Source organism: Alnus glutinosa, chromosome 9 (assembly GCF_958979055.1).
Source record: "Alnus glutinosa chromosome 9, dhAlnGlut1.1, whole genome shotgun sequence".
Classification (NCBI taxonomy): domain Eukaryota; kingdom Viridiplantae; phylum Streptophyta; class Magnoliopsida; order Fagales; family Betulaceae; genus Alnus; species Alnus glutinosa.
The window spans coordinates 21640283-21660657 of NC_084894.1; the positions used below are offsets into that span (position 1 = coordinate 21640283).

Sequence of the window (20375 nt, forward strand, 5' to 3'; positions counted from 1 at the left end):
ATCTTTGGATGATGGCTTTTGTGTCTCCTTTATCACTTAGTTTTAGTGATTTCTAGTTAGGTGATTGTATACTTTCCGTGTTTAGAGACGCCTTACACTTTTAATAAGACCAATTTATTACTTATATAAAAAAAAAAAAAAAAATCATTGTCAAATTTTGAAAGCACCGGTTTGGTTAGGGTTGAGCATCGATCAGTTTGGTTTTTGTGTTTGTTAGACTTCAACAATCGAACTAATAATATTGGTAGATGAGTTCGGCCATCAGATTTGAAATAAACGATCATTGTCGAGGTTTACGGTGGGAGAAGCAATTAGGGTTTTAAATGAACAAGCTTGTTCTGTTCGACAAGCCAATTGTGAACATAAAATAAGGCTTGATTATTAAATGATATTAACTCGGCTTAACTCGACTCGTATAAATTTGTATAATTTTATTTTTATTATTTTTTATAGAATTATTTTATTTTCGTAAATAATTTTCATTTTAATCGATATAATTTGAATTATTGTTATTGTGAGTCTTGATATAAATATATGTATATAAATGAGTGTGTTCCTGTTTATGTATAAATGTGTGGGCGCCTAATGAATTTGAGATTGAATTATTTAAGATTCAAGTTAACCCATGAAAACCTCTATTCTTCTTCCCTCTCCTCCTTCGTTGAGTTTTGGAGGTCAAATCTATATCTATCCATTAGCCTTGGTCATGCACGTGCTACCTCTCCCTCGTCATCGATTTGCTCTCTTCTTTCCTATGGCTTTGTTTCTTGCGGATGTTCCACACGTGCCTCATCACATTTACCATGGATTTGTTCCAGTATATCTAAGATCTCCTTGCTTTTTTATAAAGAGCCTTTTTGGTTCCCCGGGAATTTTCAGATCCTTATTTGAGCTCAAACAACTTCCGATTTGGTTGGGCGTTAGACTCACTGCCGTAGATGATCCTTCTTTTGAGGTCTCTTTTCGGTGCAATGAAGTGATATACGTTTGTCTAGATTGGTTTTTATGGTGATTTGCTTGTATTTGGTTCTTTTTTCTTTTTCTTTTTTTTCTCCTTTTTTTCTTTTTTCCTCAAATCCAGATTTGTGCTTCAACTTAACTCGATCCAGTTGGCTTAAAACTCACCACCCCTAGACGGAGATCCCACTACCGTTGTGTTTTTTCTTCTTAGTCTCTCCAAGTTCCATGGAATTTGGTCAAGAGTTGAGTTACATGAGTTCTCATATATACTTCCAATAGTTTTATCCATCATTTTTATTTTACGCCGCGGCCTTCACTGGCTACATTCTCACTCAACTCACATTCCTGGTGCAGTGAGGTGCTAGTTTCCTATCTAGTTTGGGTTTTTCTATTGATATGCTTGTATTTGTCTTCTTCTTAACCCTCTTTCTTTTCTTTTTCTTTTTTATTTTTTAAATTTCGTTTTTGGTTTCTTTACGAAAAAAAGTTAATTTATTTAATTAACTCAAATGGTAAAATCTTTACAAATAATTAACTAATTATTAATATGAATTTACGAAAAAAATAAACAATTCAGAATTTGCTCGAAGAATAAATAAAGTAATCTTAATCAGATTATCTAGTTTAGTGGTAAGCTCAAATTCGGTTTGTGTTCGAAATAAAATTAAATGAACAGAACTTGAATATACAATATTCAGTTCGACTATATTACAACCCTAAAAGCAATAAAACGTAATGGGTCTAAAAAGTGGAGGTTTTATAATGGGTGTTAGTCAAGTTAAAATTGGTTGGACCCTCTATATCCATAATAAAATAAACGATTGATGTTAATCGGTCTCCAATCTAGTCAGTGGGTTTTTGAAAAGTCGTTTACCCTTTAGTTTGGCATGCTTGGAACTAGAGAGGTGTAATAAACAAACTAGGGTTTGGTATGTACTAACAATAGCCATTCTTGTCATCTTGATTACCAAATAAAATTCTAAAATGACAGGCTCATCTTGTTCCTTTCATTTTTTCTTCGAATTTTGTAAACTAAATGACAGATATATCATCCATCACTTCAAGTAGTTTTGGAATTAGCTTGGATTGATATATATTAGAACCAATCAAGCTAAGAGAACTGCAAATATTGTACAGTAAAAACAATGAGATATTGTCGCCCTATGGAAATCGTGGTTAATGAGATTTATATAGATGAGGAGAAAATTGAGTCTTTTAGACTAAGCCGACTAGGTTAAAATAGTCTACCACAATCATGTTCTAATGCCTTTAGAACCGGCTTGCAAAGGTTAAGACAGTCTACCACAATCACGTTCTAATGCCTTTAGATCCGGCTTGCGAGTGGAGCACTCAGTCCAAATCCTGTTTGAATGCCTTTCAACTGGATTGCAGCCGGGGAATTCTGCCTAGATTTTTCACTGTAATTGACATGCCGTTTTGAATTGGTAAACATCGAAATTGGATAATTTTTATGAAATACAAAGAGATAGCCCTTTGAGCCAACTTTTCATAGCAATCAAGCTCAGAAATAATTAGGACCAACAAGTCAGAATGTTCATTAGCGGTAACAAGACTAGTAGAAGTGAATATAGAACTGAAATGAGATACAAAATGGGAACCCTATTTCATTTCTATTTTTTAACCGAGTCCCTTCTGCTGATTTCAAAAGGGTGATAGCATTATACCTTCTCCTGATTACCGTGGATGCACGAAAGAATTTGGTGTTCAGATCCCTTACAAGTAAGCCAAATCTCCTGGGACTTCTGTTTCCTTAGTTCCCTCCCCGCAAAGTAGTTCTGGAAGGAAGGACTCTCGGCTAAGGAACCCACAACTTCTTTCTTTCCATGCGTCGGCTGTTACTGAGTGGCTAAATGGATCTATGATCCACAAGGTCTCAAACTTAAAAGGTTTAGGTAGATGGTTAAAATGACCTAACTTTAAAGTCACCAATTGTTAGCCACAGGCCTTGGAAGGTGCTCCCAATAGATGAGAGGTTTGACCAAAAGGGGATTTTTTTTTTTTTTTTTTTTTTTTTTTTTTGTGGTATTAATGCAAGACATCAACGAAGATTGGTTAGGAGGGTCTGAGAAAATGAGGCAGGAGATTTGGTAACACTTGGGAGGAGAAGGGTTCCAGATCAATCTCAGGGCACCAGGCAAGTGCTATGCCCCCCTTCAAACCTGGGGGGGGGAGGGTGGGTAGGGGGAGCTGATCGCCCAACAGGCATATAGCAATTATAAGATGCAAACTCAAAACAAAAAAATTTAACTAAATTAACATTTCTATAATCAGTTGACTATTTCTTTCGAAGATTCACTTTGGCCTTTTGAAATTTGACTTCACGCAGAGTCAAGTTTGTGAAGCACTCAAAACCAGGCCTTTCAATGCTGGCATTTGGCTCTCCAAAAGCTCCCTTTTAGTCAAAATTCTGTCAGATGAACAGTCTTCTTCCTAACCAACACAGAAAAAATCACGACCAAGAGATTATTCAGAGTTTCGATCAAGCCTGAGCTTGTATGGGTTAGTTGTAACAATGACAGATCTGCCAAGTCAAACATCCAACGAGTAAAATGCACATTTACTCACATCGCCAGTTGCAGCAGACATTAATGCTAAAAGTGTCACTGTTGCAGTTTGGTAATCTGCTAAGATCTTGCATGCCGAATCATCTAGTTTATCCTGAAAATTACACACAATTATAGAATACAAAATTAAGGGGAAAGACATTTATAGAATGAAATAACCCAAAAAATACTACTTGAAGTAAGACAAATCATATTATAACCCTTGGGTACAGCTAATACGTGGCAGTCAAGTCCACTACATTGACAAACTATGGCTCTCGGTGGGTCAAATTCAATGCAGGTCTGACAGGATTCAAATTCTAATATTATTTTTTGTTTTGGCATGTAATAAGGATCCAGGCCAGTTTATGAGCATACCAATTCTACTAAAACAACCATATCTTGTGATTCCAAGATTGCATGAAGACAATCTTAGTGACATTGGAAATCCTATTCAAAAGGCTACAAATTCATATTTCATGAAGATTTTCCAACTCTAATGTTTACTAGGTCAAAACTGCCCATCAATAAAAGTTCACCAATCTGGTTCGGAAAGATCAGTAGATGCTCAACCGATTGAAAATGTTGTATCAAGTCTCACAAAAACCTGAGGCATTCAGTTGGTGCTTGATTAGAGTTTATTTTTATTTATTTTTTTCGCATTTAAAATTAGGGTTTCGTCATATTAACCCACGGCTCAATAAACTGAGATGCGGCATGATAGTTTAGTCTTTTGTTTTCACAGACTATGTCCATTTTTTCTATTTAAGCCTAATAAGTACGGCTTGGCTGACAATTTATGTACTTTTATTTTTATTTTTATTTTATGACGATGAACTCCTCCAAGGCAGGATCACTTCGTGTACCAATTCCTCTCAGGTAAACCTCTAAGACTCATGTAAAACGCCCACTCCACACGGATCGGGTAATACTCTTGCTTCTTCGACAGGCTAGCCCTAAGGAATTGTTTGCATCCAAGGAGATTCGAAACTTAGACTTCATGGGACTACCACAAAGATCAAGGCCCTTACCACTTGAGCCAACCCATTGAGGTTTAGTTTATGTACTTTTTCATTAGTTTTCAATAAGAAACACTCTTATGAGTGATTTCCCTACAAATCCTTGAATTTTCTTGGTTTGTGGAAGAGCTGTGTGCTGGATTGGATAGTTCTGGGTTTGGTGTGGATTTAGTGGCTCAGAGGCAGGAAGAAGGCAGTCTTGAGCTGGTGATTTTTTCCACCAAAAAAGGTAAAGTGGGTATCGGTTCAGAAGCATTTTCAATGGGACCTCTAGTGAAGAAATGTCTCTGCGAAGGAACAGGAGACAAAATGGAGAGTGGGTCTACTTTTAAAGGCGTGGTGGCTGAGGAGGGAGCTCATCTAGAATGTTCTTCGATTTTGCTAGAGCACAGTCCTGAAGGCCTCTTGCTTCAAGACAAGGTAAGGGATGGTAAGGGGGAGTTAGAGAGTTATGAGCCGATAGTTATTACTCCACTGGCTGTGGAAGGTGAAGACGGGCAGAGGGTGTCACCTAAATGGGTGGTGGAAAGAATTAAGAGGTTTTATCCAATTATTGAGCTATCTTGTGGTCGTTTCGAGGACAGATTGTTGGCTTTGTTTGAAGAGATTGAATCGGCCAGAGACCTCTCTTTGGCTGAACCTAAGACCAAGTATTCGCCTTCACAAGGGGTGAAAGGGCAGAGTGAATTAAATAGGCTGACTTGGTCTATTAACTATGAGAAGAAAGGGGATCATTCTGGTAGAGGCAGGCATAAGGGTAGGGGTCCATCTCGCTTATATGACGCCTAAAATATTAATGTGAAACGTTAGAGGGCTTAATGCGATTGAGAAAAGATTGGAGATTAGAGGGCTTATAAGGGTTTGGAAGGCGGATATTGTATGCTTGGTGGAGACAAAGATGGCTGTTATCTCAAGGGAGGTGGTGCGAAGTTTATGAGGTTGCTATCATGTTGATTGGTGCTACTTGGGTGCCAATGGAGTGCCGGGTGGGATTTTGTTAATGTGGGACAGAAGGGTGGTGGAGAAAGTGGAGGAGTGTATAGGTAGATTCACTGTTGCTTGTTCTTTGCGCAACACTGGAGATAACGTAGTTTGGGCTTTTGGGGGGGTTTATGGTCCGAATGATGACAAGGAGAGGAGGCATTTGTGGGCTGAGTTAGCTAGATTGATGAGTTGGTGGGAGATGCCTTGGTGTATTGGGGGACATTTTAATGTGGTTCGTTTTCCTAGTGAGAATCTAGTGGTGCTGGCTTTTCTATGGAAGAGTTTTCAGACTTCATATTCATGCATAATTTGGTGGACCTACCCCTTGAAGATGGCCAGTTTACTTGGTCTAATAATCAGGAAGATCATATTTGGTCTAGAATCGATAGGTTCTTAGTTTCTCCGGAGTGGGAGGAACGCATTCCTAAAGTGTCACAGAGGAGATTGACAAGACTTCTCTCCGATCATTTTCCTTTGTTATTGGATTGTGGGACAACAAGAGGGGGAAACAGGTATTTTAAATTTGAAAACATGTGGTTGAAATACGAGGGTTTTGTTGAGCAGGTTAAAAAGTGGTGGATGTCTTATGAGTTTTCTGGTTTGCCAAGTTTCATTTTGGCTAATAAGTTGAAGGCTTTGAAGTGTGATTTGAAGAAATGGAATGAGGAAGTGTTTGGTGATATAGGGAAAGAAGAAAGAATTATTGGAGGGTATTAGAGAGCTGGAGTTAATTGAAGAATGCCGTTGCCTAGAGGAGGATGAAAAAGTTCGAAGGGTAGATATGTCGAGAGAGCTGGAGAAGACTCTTCTTTTTGAGGAAATGAGCTGGAGGCAAAAATCTAGAGCTTTGTGCTTAAAGGAGGGGAACAAGAACACAAATTTTTTTCACAGGGTGGCCAAATCACACTGTAAATTCAATCAAGTGGATTCTTTGAATATTAACGGTATAATTTTCAGGAATCTTGCGGAGATTAAGGAGCATTTAGTTCAATTTTACAACAATTTGTACTTTGAGAATTGTTCTTGGCGGCCTAGGGTGGAGGGTCTATCTTTTTTTATCCATTGATGCGGATGAGAGCATTTGGCTAGAAAGAGCGTTTGAGGAGAAGGAGGTGTGGGAGGTAATCAGGGATTTGAATGGAGATAAGGCGCCGGGTCCTGACGGATTCACTGCGGCTTTCTTTCAGAAGTGTTGGGATTTTTTAAAAACTGGCATTATGGATGTTTTTGCAGAATTTCATGCTCGAGGCAAGTTTGAAAAGAGTTTGAATGCTACTTTTGTCTCTTTGATTCCTAAGAAGACTGGTGCCATGGATGTTCGCCCTAGTAGTTTGGTAGGGGGATTTACAAGATTATTTCAAAGGTTCTTGCAAACAGATTTAAATCCGTTTTGGGCAAGATTATCTCCAACACTCAGAATGCGTTTATTGGTGGTCGAAAAATATTAGACTATGTGCTTATTGCAAATGAATGTGTGGATAGTCATATTCGATTGGGGGACCCAGGAATCCTGTGTAAGCTAGATTTGGAGAAGGCATATGATCATGCGAACTGGGATTTCCTGCTTTATTTGTTGCAGAGATGTGGTTTGGGGGAAAATGGAGAGATTGGATACGTTTTTGTGTTTCTACGGTGAGATTTTCTATTCTTGTAAATGGAACCCCGTCGGGTTTTTTAGTAGCTCTCGTGGTTTGCGACAAGGAGATCCTCTTTCTCCTTTGTTGTTTGTGCTGGTTATGGAGGCTTTGAGTCGGATACTGACTACTGCATTGGATCAAGGTAATTTGACAGGGTTTTTAGTGGGTTCCAGAGATTCCAAGGCCTTAGTTGTGAATCATCTTCTATTTGCTGATGACACATTGATCTTTTGCGGTGCTCAAGAAGAACAAATTCGACATCTGAAATGTATCTTCTTATGCTTTGAGGCAGCTTCTGGTTTGAGAATTAATTTAGGAAAATTAGAAATTGTTCCAATTGGTGAAGTAGAGGATGTCGAAAGGTTGGCTAATCTTCTTGGATGTCGGGTTGCATCTTTGCCTATGACTTACTTGGATTTGCCTTTGGGGGCTTCTTACAAGTCCACTTCTATTTGGAATGGTGTTATTGAAAAAATGGAAAGGAGGTTGGCGGGTTGGAAGCGGATGTATTTGTCGAAGGGTGCCCGGTTGACTCTTATTAATAGTACGCTCTCCAATATTCTTACATATTACTTATCTTTGTTTCCTATTCCAGTAAGGGTAGCTAATCGTCTTGATAAAATTCAAAAGGATTTTCTTTGGGGTGACATTGGTGACGAGGCCAAATTTCATCTAGTGAATTGGAACAAGATTTGTACTCCTTTGCATGCAGGTGGGTTGGGAGCTCACAACTTCATCCAGTTCAATCGAGCTCTCTTGGGTAAGTGATTGTGGAGATATGGTAGGGAGAGAGAGGCTTTATGGCGATCGGTGATTGATGCCAAATTTGAGAGTTTAAAGGGTGGTTGGTGCTCGAAAGAGGTTTTGGGTTCTTTTGGAGTGGGCGTATGGAAACATATAAGGAGGGGATGGGAGAAATTTCGCAATTTCGTTCGTTTTGAAGTGGGGAATGGATCAAATATTAGTTTTTGGCATGATTGGTGGTGTGGGGATAGTTCCTTGAAGCAATGATTTCCAGCTCTTTTTAGTATAGTAGGGAACAAAGATGCAATGGTGGCGGATAATTTGGTTGTTCATAATGGTGTAATTCAGTGGAATGTTCTCTTTACGTGACAAATCCAGGATTGGGAGATGGATATGGTACTTTCTTTCTTCGATCGACTATACTCCATTTCGGCTCGACATGGAGAAGGTGACAAGTTAGTGTGGAATCCCTCTAAAAAAGGTTTATCTGAGGTGAGATCCTTCTATGAAGAGCTTATTAGGAAAAATGGCCCATCTTTTCCCTGGAAGAATATTTGACGTGTTGTTTTTGTGTTGTATGGTGGCTACAGAATTGTGGAGGACGATTCTGCAAATGTTTGGGGTGGAGTGGGTAATGCCGCGGTCATTGAAAGATATGTTGGGGAGTTGGAGGGGGCAAAAGGGTAATCAGACACTGATACCGATTTGGCGCATGGCTCCATTGTGTTTGATGTGGTGTGTTTGGAGAGAACGAAATGCACGCTGTTTTGAAGATTGTGAGATTGATTTGATGAACTTGAAGAGAATGATGCTACAAACGATGTTTATGTGGAGAGAAAAATTTCAGCTTATGCATGAGTGTTCTTCTTTTGAATTTATAGATAGATGTTCTCTTTTTTCTTTGAATTAGGAGTCTCTTGCATACGTCCAGTGTACCATGGGTTGCGCCCCTTTGCACCTTTTGAATATACTTTACTTATAAAAAAAAAAGAATATCTGGCGTGTTAAGGCTCCAACAAGAGTGGCTTTCTTCGTATGGTCAGTTGCTTTGGGTAAAATATTGACACATGATAACTTGGGTAAGAGGAATGTTATAGTGATTGAGTGGTGTTGTTTATGTAAGAAGAGTGGGGAGTCTATTGATCACTTGTTGCTTCACTGTGAAGTTGCTCGGGATCTTTGGAGCTACATTCTTATTTTATTTGGGGTAGAGTGGGTTATGCCACGAACGGTGTTGGAGTTGTTGAAAAGTTGGGGGGCGGCTGTTTGAAGATGTAGAGACATCTATGGTGGAGCTACGGAAGTGGTTGCTCAATACATTATATATTTGGATAGCGCTCCATCATAGTTTTTGAGTGTTTTTACTTATGTAGACTTTTTAAATTTATTCTCTGTTCGTCCCTTTTAGGGGTTCTCTTGTATACTTCCCGTGTATAAGGGTTGCGTCCCTCTGCGCGTTTTTTTATAAATTGCAATTACTTATCAAAAAAGAAAAAAAAAAAAAAAAATTCAATTCCTAATTTGATAACCTACATATTTACAAGTTTGACTCCTAATCCACCAGATTCCAAGTGGTCCATTTTCATAATTTAAAAGCTCAGATCCATATCAAACCCAAATGAGGGCCTGATCCTCAGACAGTGTTTAACTAAACCAAGGTACATGCGCAGCTCATGCAAAAATGCAGACTTCGAAACCATTGACTCCCTATTTTGATAGGTAAATACAATTCACACTCAAAATGGTATTGAAACAAGTCTTCACACCACACCTCTTGTTTATGCGGGAAATAAATGCCATTTGGTCCAAACCATTGGCATCACTGACATAAATATATGACTATGATATTGAAACAAAACATATCTTAAGTGGTATGGCACACAATAAGCTGAATGACCAACAACTCATTTTTATTTTTTATTTTTTATTTTTTTATCGCAAGGAATCCCTTCAAGGCTGGGACACTTCGTGTACCCACCCTTGTCAGATAAATCTCGGACCCGTGCAAAGCACCCCCTCCATATGGATCGGGTAATACTCCAAAGAAAATGTTACAAAGTACAATCCAGGAGACCTGAGTACTGAGACTAAATTCCTGAAAAAGGCATGCCAACTGAATCCACATCTGAAAAAAATTCTTAAAACACTTCCTATCATAATGGATCCCTGCAACCTTTAAGAATTAAATGCAATTACTTTTTATATTCGACACGACCACCTTCTACAATCATAGCACAGCCAACCAAAAAAAAAATCAAAAGAACAAAGAACATCTATAGATTTTCAGAACTTATCTACAGTTTTTGGTGCATCACAAGTCAAGATTGGAGATTATTTACAACAGTTTTTGGTGCATCACAATTCAAAACTGGAGATTATTTAGAACTGAAAATGCTAATCACATTCATTGTTATCTTTATGCAAGGATTATTGACCTGTCCTTGACGTAATTAATATGCAGTGCCCTTACTCCAGCTGTTTTGGATATAGGAATTAGTTCATTTCAAGCACAATAAGCTAAGGCAAGCAGTAAGAATTTTACTCATGCCTTACAATAGAATCATAGGGACTCCAGAAATAATATGCATAAGCTTTATGCCACCCGCCGGTGTCATTCATGTGCCCACTAAAGTTCACTCTACCAGTTCATTCTATATTTTTCTCCTCATTATGCTTTCAACTTAGTAAGTACCTGTTACCCTATCCATTAATCTTCTTAATACATATTTGCACCACCTCGACCATTTTAACTTCACCTATTATCTTAGTTTGTCTACTATCCCTGTTTTCCTTGTGCAAGCTGTTAAAATGTTGTTTCCTTCAACACTGCACAAGGTTAGTTATTAACATGTATATGAAAAGTATGTAGCCATACTTTGAAAACATCTTCTCATGTGATAAATATAAACATACCTTCAGTCGAGAAACAGCAACAGAAATGGCCCTTCCAGGGGCTTGAAGAGCTTTATGGTGAACCTATTCACAAGACAATTCATGTTCATAACAAAGAACAATCAACAAAAACATAGCAACCTAAATAAACTGACCTGTATATATAGCAAGGAGACGACTTTTGCCAGAAGAGAAACTGGGTCAATTTCAGCAGAAACTTGAGATGTTAAATCCTGAACATGACATAATAATAAGGAGAACATGAGAAAGAAGCTCTAAAGACCACCGATCCATTCTGACTTGCTATCAACCCCCTACCCCCCCGACAAAGTTACCACATTTCTCTGCTGTCTCAATCATTAGAAGACCTTTAGTGTGTGTGTGTCAGTGTGTGTGTGAATTTTTAGATTTGTAAAAATGCTGGGTCATATGTTGTTAACTGTAAAATCAAGAAAAGAACATCACACTTGATGTGGCTACTTGTAATTCACAGCCAGCCTCTTCATATTATTAAAGCCAGATGATATTAAATAAGTAGGCATTTTTGCACTTTTTGACCTTCATAAAGTGATTTTGAGGTGGGGGGCCTGCCCACTTAGACTGAAAATGAGCGGACCCATTTATTTGACCGAAGTACTTTGAGTTATGGGGAAACTTATTCCAAAATCACTTTTTGGGACCCATTATCACTTTCCACACAAGTGCCAAAAATGGACCCAAATGAAAATCTAACCCATACCATAATTTTTTTGACATTTCCTTATAAATGAAAGCAGGATCACCTTGCGATATGAATGCAGAAGTGTTCTTTCCAATTTCTTGTCAAGCTTTTTCAAGAGTAACCCACTGGCAAATTGAGACTCAAAATGTAAATGATAAGTCCAAAGCAACACAGATTCTCTAATGGTCCAAAAGGAGACAATAATTAAAAGACATATAACTACCTCTCTTCTGATAGAGCTCTAAATGCATCCATGAAAGTTTCTACCCGCTGTCACATCAAACATTCCAATTTTGAAGTCATTGCTATATTTACAAAATAAATAAATAAAGTAATATGCAAAATAGGAAATTTCCCAAATTATCAATTATCCATCACTCGAGGAATTGCAATTAAACAAACAAGAACTTATCTAAAAGCAAAACAGTTCTAATTTCCAACTATTTCTTTCTTTGATGGATATATATATTTGCAATCAAAATACGTGTTGAGAAAGGGACCCTAACTGTCTAAAATAAAATAATGATCTAAATACTGCCAAACATTTGTTTGTATGATAATAGATTCCAAGAATGAAAACAATGTGTTTCTAACAAAAAAGAAAAAACGGACCTTTCCTTCTAAAGCATCAACCACTGCAAGAGCCTTATTCAACAGTGATCCTGGAAAACTCTTCGCCTGCAAAGCCAAAAGGAGAATTTTAGAGATTTGACCACCATATATGTATTCTTTCTGAATGAAGAATTGAAGCAAAGATCCACCATCATGGCAGAACTTAAAAAACTAATTATGGGCATATTTTTCAGGTAGTGGATTATTTCATACAATAGCGGTTCTTTCTCCAGGACTAAGTGAAACAGATTCTGAATTTTGAGCTTCCTCAACTTCAATCCCATTCCTCAATTTGTTGTGGATGTCCTACATTGGAAAAAATCATCACATTAAATTTCTGTTTGATTCACCAAATACATTGGTCCATTAGACCATAACAAATGCAAACTACAAACTAAGGACCAAAAAATCAATAAGTGCTACCAAGTTATGTAGGAGCGTATCCACAATGGGAGCAGCTACTGTTCTTAACAAATGCCGGTGCAAAATAACCTGTATATTATAGATTAGTCTTCTTAATACCCATTTTATCAACAAACTAACATCTTAAACGTGTTGATCATTAAGGAAAACTTTTTTTTTATAGTATTATTAAGGAAAAACTTACTGAAGTTGATTGATCATCTTCAAACAAATCTAGAGCTTTTTCATACAGCTGCATGTTTAAGAAAGACTGCCAGAAACAGCAAATATCAAAAGACAGTTTATCATACAAAATTGTTGGAAATTCATAGGTTTTGAATAACTTATTAAACAAATACTTACATTCTGAGAGATTACATAATACAATAAACTGAAAAAGCTCTAATTTGGATAAGTACCCCAGTACAAAAACTAAAATACCAGACAGCTGACATAGAGAATACCATTCCAAACAGCCAAGTAACTGCACTAACCTCATCGAGTTTCCTTTGTAAATTATCAAGTAAGCGTTTCATTCTTTCCGCGTTTTCTGTAAATAATGCCTTCCTTCTTTCCTTCCAAGAATTGATTAACATAGGTCTCAAATGGTTTGCTAAAGGTCTAAGAACTGTTTGGGTATCATCTATACCTACCAAATCAGGCCATTGCATCTGTCAAAATTGGGTATGAAATGGATTCAAATTATTTCAGTAATTATAATTAACAGAACTGAAGTCAGATCAACAGACCTTGTTCTTCAAAATCAGGAACCAGTGTCATAATCTTCTGCATTAGCCATTCAACTGAAGGAATGCTGGGATTGTCCTCTTTTGTTTTAACTGATTCTTTCTTAGCACCTATTTTTGAATCTGACACTAGTAAGGAAGACGTATCCTTGCCTTTCCTCTGGTTTTTCTTGGATTTTGTAGGGACCTGCTCCTGGTTATCGGAACCACTTTCAGCTGCCCCTGATATTACATTCCCAGCAGACTTCCCCTTTTTCTTTTTTGGTCCTTTCTCAATAGCCTGTTTGTTACTAGCAGTCTCACTGCCAGCATCATTTGACTCAGTTAACCTGCTTGAATCATGTCCAAATTTAGCTACATTGACCAAGTGTGACTCATCAGACAGCATAACACCAGAAGACCCTGAAACACTGAAGGATTCCACCTCTTTCTCCATTCGACTATACACATCCTAACCAACAAAAAGACAAAACTGCAAGCATCAGGATTTCATGACAGACAAGATTAACATCAATAAATGTAAACTTTCTTCAACTCTAGGTTCTTGGCTATTACAAGCAAAGAAGAAAAGGAAGCTATGCAAAATAATTTTCAATCAAGTGTATTGAATAACAAGGTTCAATAAGAATATGGATGATGTGGCAATCAGATTCCATGTTAATTTACAATACAACAAGAATGCAGATAACCCTATTGAACACATCTCTTCTTATTTCTAGTTTGTTTTTTTATTTTTTTTTCCAACAAACAACAGCAGTTGACAGAACCCTGTGATTAAACTGATCTAGTATGCTAGTCCTATTAACCGATCTAACTAGCATCCTTAGCAGGTTTACACTGCTAAACAAGTAGTAAAAGTGATAAATACGTACATACACATAACCAAATGTGGTTCCTAAATTAAAAATTCAGTATAAATATTTTGAGGACCATACCTTGATAAAGCCATTGCTAAATACATAGGACTCCCCAAAAATGAGTACTTTATTAGACTGCATATAAACAAGAAACAAATATTTATATATGAATTGATAAATAAAGTGTGTAATCAAGATGCTTACATGCTATCAGGAAGTTACCTTGAGAGCCAGTTGAATAGATGGACAGAGGGACAAAATTTTATAAGCGTCCTGGGGTCCAAAGGATGCAGATAATACAGAAAGAGAATCAATCCTGTATTGGTCCATCCAGACATGTACATAAAAAATAATTCACAAGTGTCATTGAATTTAAACAAAAATTTAATGCATGAGAACCTGCTATCAACGTGACGACATATAAAGGGATCTCTTAATAGGCCATAACCCAAAATAACAAAAGAGAAAAAAAAAAAAAATAAAAAAAAATAAAAAAGAGAAAAGAAAAGAAAAGAAAAGAAAAAAAGAAAAAAGCAGGGTGGCAATTTTTGTCACCCACAACAACAATCTTTTTTGTTCTTTTTTTCCTTTTCTTGATACCAAAACAACAAGAATCTCTCTCTTGGAAGCACATATTAGAAGAAAGGGTAGATGAAGGTTGGGATGAAGAGAAAATTTTCATAGTAAAATCATATTCAATGCATATCATATGAATAAAATTCTTAAGAGCATATATTATTGACTCAAATAATTAGAGAAATAAATAAGTAAATAAATAAACTAAGAGAAATCTCATCTATGTATCATAAATAATTAGGTGATAGCTTGGAATATAATGCCACCCAATGCGTGACATCAACTAGCATCTTCAGGCAAGTACGGTGAGAATGAGGTATGAGTCATAGAGCTTGAATAAATTTCTATTCATTGCTTAAAAAGCTAAAATGGAAACAGGATGGAAAAAGAAGAAGAAAAATAAAGAAAAAGATAAGGGAGTGACATTTGAAGTGATTCCCTTACCAACTACTGCGTTCAAGAGCATCCTCAATAGCAGCATCCAACATCTCAATCATTGAGGGGTGAACAAAGGCGGTGACTAAAGGTATACCGTCAGGATATCTGGACTAAATTAGAGTGCATAGCCATGGTTTGATTAGATACAATCAGAGAAGACAAAAACACAAATTTTTCACTTCACAGAAATCCTATGACCTGTGCAAAAACATACTATTGACAAAATCCAGTAAATACCTGCAAGAACTGAACAGGCTGAGAAATTCCAAGTTTCTGCAGAGTTTCATAGCTGATAAAAGAATTCTGCAGCAAAATGGGGGCAGCAAAGAAGGGAGAACTTGAAATTTTCCAGAAATTAATTCCAAAAACGAAAACAAGGGTTAAAAAGGTCCTATAGCTTTAAAGTGATTAAAAATCAATATAAACTTCGCATTTCACAAATTCACAGAATATCTCAACATTGAATTTGTAATCAGCTCAAGCTTAATAAATAAGAAGTGCTATACTCCACCTGCTCAGAAAGTAGAGGTTTCAACAAAGAGAAAAATGAATGACTAATATCATATTTGAAATGGAATACTTACGTATCAGTTACAAATCACTTTAGGAACAAGCGATAAATAAATATCTGAACTAAGTTACAAATTGGTGGAAGAAGAGGAGTCCATACCTGTGAAAAGAAAGAATCTACACATGCCTTTTGAGCAATGGCAAAGACCTGTTGCAAATTTGTACATAATGTGAAACAACAATTGTTTTCATAATTATAACAGCAACGAAAACAAAACAAAACCCTGAGTATTGAAAAGAGAACTGGGGTGGGCTTCAAGGAAACATATAAATGTCACCCCTACTACCCTACTTCCCCTCTTTTTTTTTTTTTATAAGTACTACCCTACTTCCCCTCTTCCCATAGTCTCTCTCTCATATATCCTTTTGATTTAAGCAATCAAAATAATAAGCACAAAATTCCCTGCATATGCATCGAGGAGTACATCTTAAATCTTAACCATGGCTGCCAGCCACTAGTAATATCAAATAGAGAAGATTTCATTCTTCTTTTAAAGTTAAGATCGTGACATCTAGAAGAAGGTATACCCCTGTTATGCTTGACTTATTCTCCTATTTTTCTTTAATTAAATATTGATTTTTTTATCCATAGAAAATAGAATTCAACCAATCCAAGTGTTTATGTGACTTTGTAAGAAGCAGCTAACACCTGCTTTCAAAGTGAGGTAGCATGGGGAAGTTTTTTGGAGTCCCAAATTGAATATGATACCTCACATAGGCTACCAAAAATAATTTTCAGGGCCAGCAGCACTCATCATTCCAAAAAGATAAATCTAACACATCCTAAACCAAATGAAGTCAAGAGTATCTCACGTACATTTGGCGTCCAATGAACTCCTGCACGTAGTGATCCCAAAACCTTGCCTTCCTTCAGAAGCCCATTAAATAGGGATTGGAAAAATGAAACTTCAATGGCCACACCACTGGCTCCATCCATTTCATGCAGTAGGTGCTGTAATGAACTCCACAACACCGATAAATTTGTTGGGACTGTAATACCCCTCGCAGAACCACGAACCATGGCGCTAACACGAGCAACATATGCAGGGGTATACAGTTGCCCACCTTCAAGCCTACCTTTCACCTAAATTCAAAGACAACCCACATCACAATTATTTTTCTTCTGGTTGTTCCAAAATCACATAAAATTGGGAAACCAAGTTACCATAGTCCCGAGGCGGGGCTCCAACACAGAGGTGACCAACTCCGAACCAACATGTAGTTGTGCGGCGAGCTCTGCCAAAGCAATTTGGCTACATTCTTGAAGCCTCTCGTTGATTTCTTCAGCTACAGAGTCCCAATAGGATTCTGATATTATTTCCCCTTGAATTAACATAAGCCCCGGATCATTGGCAAGAACATGTTGAGCTTGCTTCTCAATATGGTACAAATCAACCCCTGTACTGTCCGCAATATCAATCAAAGAAACACGCCCCAATTTATTGATCTCCGCCACCATTTCATGCCTCAGTTGATCCTATTATACCATTCCATCATTAAAATTCCAATCATTTCAACCAAAAATACACGCACATACAATCACAACCTCATAAAAAATGAAACTAACTAATTTTCCGACAAAAAGAGAAATTCAAACCCTAACGGTCGGTTGGTAACTAAGAACATGTGTAAAAGAAAAGAAAGTTAAATATCGAATCTCGTAGAGTCCATTATCCGAGACTGAGAAACTAATGTCACTACTAACTAAACCGGTCTCGCCTACTTCAAATAGATTGAGTATGGTTCTCCTTTGTTTCTTAAAGCAGTATATATATTTTTCCTTCAATTCTCAATTCTGTCAATTTCTCGGGAAACAAACAGATGCTAAGAGAAAATCGCGAGAGCGAGAGCGAGAGAGAGAGAGAGAGAGGTACAGGGGTGATGTATTCTTTGCCGGAGACGGTGTGGAGAAGATTGAAATCGATGATGTGGAGCTCCTGAAGCTTCTGGACCAATTCAACGACGTTTCGCTCCGATAATCGAACGCTCGATTTCGCTTGCTGTGCGAATTCGAACTGTCTCTGCAATTCCAGCAATTCCTCATCCATCCTCGCTCCGATCACCAAACTTTCTATTCGATTCAAAGGGAAGGGGGGAGGCGAGAGCGAGACTGGTTAAACCTTCTTAAAAAAAAAGGAAAAAAAAAAAAGAAAAAAAAAAAATCAGTTTGGACGTTTCTTTTTATGTGTTAGACAGGGTTCTCTTTTGGGTTAGAATGGGCTTCCTTGATTTGTCATAAGCTGGCCGAATTAAGACATATTGTTGGGCTTCTTCGCTGTCGAGTGGGAGGGGCACCCATAGTCCCTTCATATTGGGCTCAGACTCGGTGCCTTTGTCTCCTTGAATGGCATAGCTGTCTTTGGGCACTCAGATTAGGTCGCCAAACTTGCCAATGTTTCTAAGAAATCAAGGGTCTTTTTCTTCATTTGTCGATGACTACCCATCTAGTGGTTCGTCATGAAGCTCATAGCTGGTTGTTTGCCATTTAATGTTGACTAAGGGTACATGGTCGTATACTGAACAATTGCCCACTGTAATCTAACTTGTCCTAGGATACATGGTCCATTTGCCCAATCGAATATGGGGCACATAACTAGTTGTCTAGTTTGATTCAGTCAGATCCTAGGTACATAGTCAATTGCCCAATATAATATAAAGTTTATGGCCAATTACCTGATATAATTTGGAGTATATGACCAATTGCCTAGTCTAATTTGGGGTACATGATCAATTGTCCAGTATAATCTGGGCCGCTCAATTTAGTGTGGGAATATATGGCTACACGCTTAACCGATTGCCCACTATAATGTTCTTTGGGGTACATGATCATGTACTGATCGATTGTGCGTTTAGGAGTATATGACCATGTATTGATCAATTGTCATGTTGTTGTGGATCGCCGGTGTGGGGTCCCTTGTGAATCTACTTCATGAGCTTCTACTTACGGTTCGGCACTTATGTTCATGGGTCATTGATGGTTGCACCTTGGTCAACATTCCAGCTTGAGTCCATGTTTTTCAAGGGACTATGGTGTTTAGTGTCTTTTTGGCAATTCAGTAGCGCTCGTCTATTGTAATTTGTTCAGCATCCGTTGTGCAGTCAATATCTTTTAATAATTCGTGTTATCAAAGGGTTGTCTTGGTAGGCCTCTCTTTTAGGCGGCTCATAGCCGTGGATTTAGAGATTGATTCCTTCTTATTTTCGGCCCAGGTACGAACCCTTTAAAATTGGCTCTCAACTGGAAGTAAAATCTAATTCAAATTTTAGGGTTGTAATTAAATAGTATTGGTGTTAACTTGGTCTCATCATTTATGTCTTAAAAGGTTACCTTCCTCTACTAAATGAATAAATGGTCCAACCAATTGAGTACAAGCTACAATGAGTCAATGACAATTGTCATTTTTTAAAAAAAAAAAAAAAAAAAAAAAAAATTAGAAAAAAAAAAAAAAAAAATGACAATTGGGCTTTTCCTTTAGCCCAGTATGTGTTTGGGCTAGGATAGAGCTACATATATGGCACGATTTTCCCGTAATGCTAAAACTACGGCAAAATTATCCCCATGTTCTTTGTGTTCCTATGGAAAGGCAGTCCCTGATGCAATGAGCGAAGCACGAAATATTGGTCCACCTAATTTTATTTAAGTCCTACTAACTAATGGAGTTATTATTATTTAATTTTATGTCAATGGTGTTCTTGTAATTCAATAGATGAGCGTTATCTTAAATTATTTCGAGTAAGCCAATAAACAGGCGTTGCCCTAAGATTTAGTCGTGATTCTATTTAAGTAAGATTTGTAGTCCAATGGAGACAGATTTGATGAATAAACACACATTGCTCAAATTGTGCTGTGGTGAAACTCTTTTTAGTGGTGAGATTCTGCCTTACAAACTTCTTGTTATTTGTTTGTTCTGATATCCAGCCTACATCAATCCCATATGATTTCCAATAATTTTTCAGCTTCCATGCTTTTTTGTCAACCCTATTAGTTGTCAAACCTCACTTTGGCTGGCCTTTGTTAGTATAGATCTTTTGGATTTGGAGCTTGTATAGGATGCTTGGAGTTTCTCATTTATGAACTAATAATCCTCAAATTTATAATTGATTAGGTAGTTTGGTACCTCTCTCTTTTTCTTTTTCTTTTTCTTCTTCTTTTTTTTTTTTTTTTTTTTTTTTTTTTTTTTTTTTTTTTGGGTAAAGGGAGATTATGGGTTCGATTCATGAAAGAGCCATTTGAACCTTTGAAGGAAAAAAGAAAAAGGGGAAATAAAATGGAGTCATAATTGAACCTTTATTTCTCAAACATTGAACCTGTCCACATTTCTTTGACCTTCAAAAGAAAAGTAAAAAGCAATACAGGAGGCATCTTAGTTGTCACCTCTATAGTTTACTATAGGTTTACCTAACTTTGTTAGCAACATCAAATCTTGTGCTACTTTAAGCCTGATTTTACTGCACTGCCTTGTATTTATTTTTAGGCCATATGGATTAGTTAGATGCAGCAATTTACTGTTGCTATGCTTGTCAGCTATGTCTTTAACTCTAGACCTCTTTTCTTCCTCCTCATTTTGTTTCTTAAGTTTGATTATAATCAGGCTGGGATTTATCATGTCATTAGACCATGAGAACCAAATTTGTTAATGTATGTGCCTTGAA

At 37.2% G+C, this 20375-nt stretch overlaps 1 protein-coding gene across 1 annotated transcript; it reads right to left on the minus strand.

Annotated features, from left to right (window-relative positions):
* Positions 1-3209: 3209 nt before the first annotated feature.
* LOC133877279 (E3 UFM1-protein ligase 1 homolog) lies at positions 3210-17859 on the minus strand. Its single transcript, XM_062315520.1, has 20 exons — positions 17597-17859; positions 16888-17199; positions 16540-16806; positions 15823-15870; positions 15390-15455; positions 15159-15262; positions 14361-14454; positions 14217-14273; positions 13285-13732; positions 13030-13184; positions 12741-12806; positions 12557-12625; positions 12347-12439; positions 12134-12199; positions 11745-11791; positions 11583-11646; positions 10956-11033; positions 10822-10884; positions 3547-3639; positions 3210-3411 (listed from the first exon to the last, which is right to left on the minus strand). Exons 1-20 carry the CDS (start codon positions 17768-17770, stop codon positions 3310-3312), a joined length of 2466 nt encoding a protein of 821 aa, XP_062171504.1. The 5' UTR covers positions 17771-17859; the 3' UTR covers positions 3210-3309.
* Between the last annotated feature and the right edge of the window lie 2516 nt (positions 17860-20375).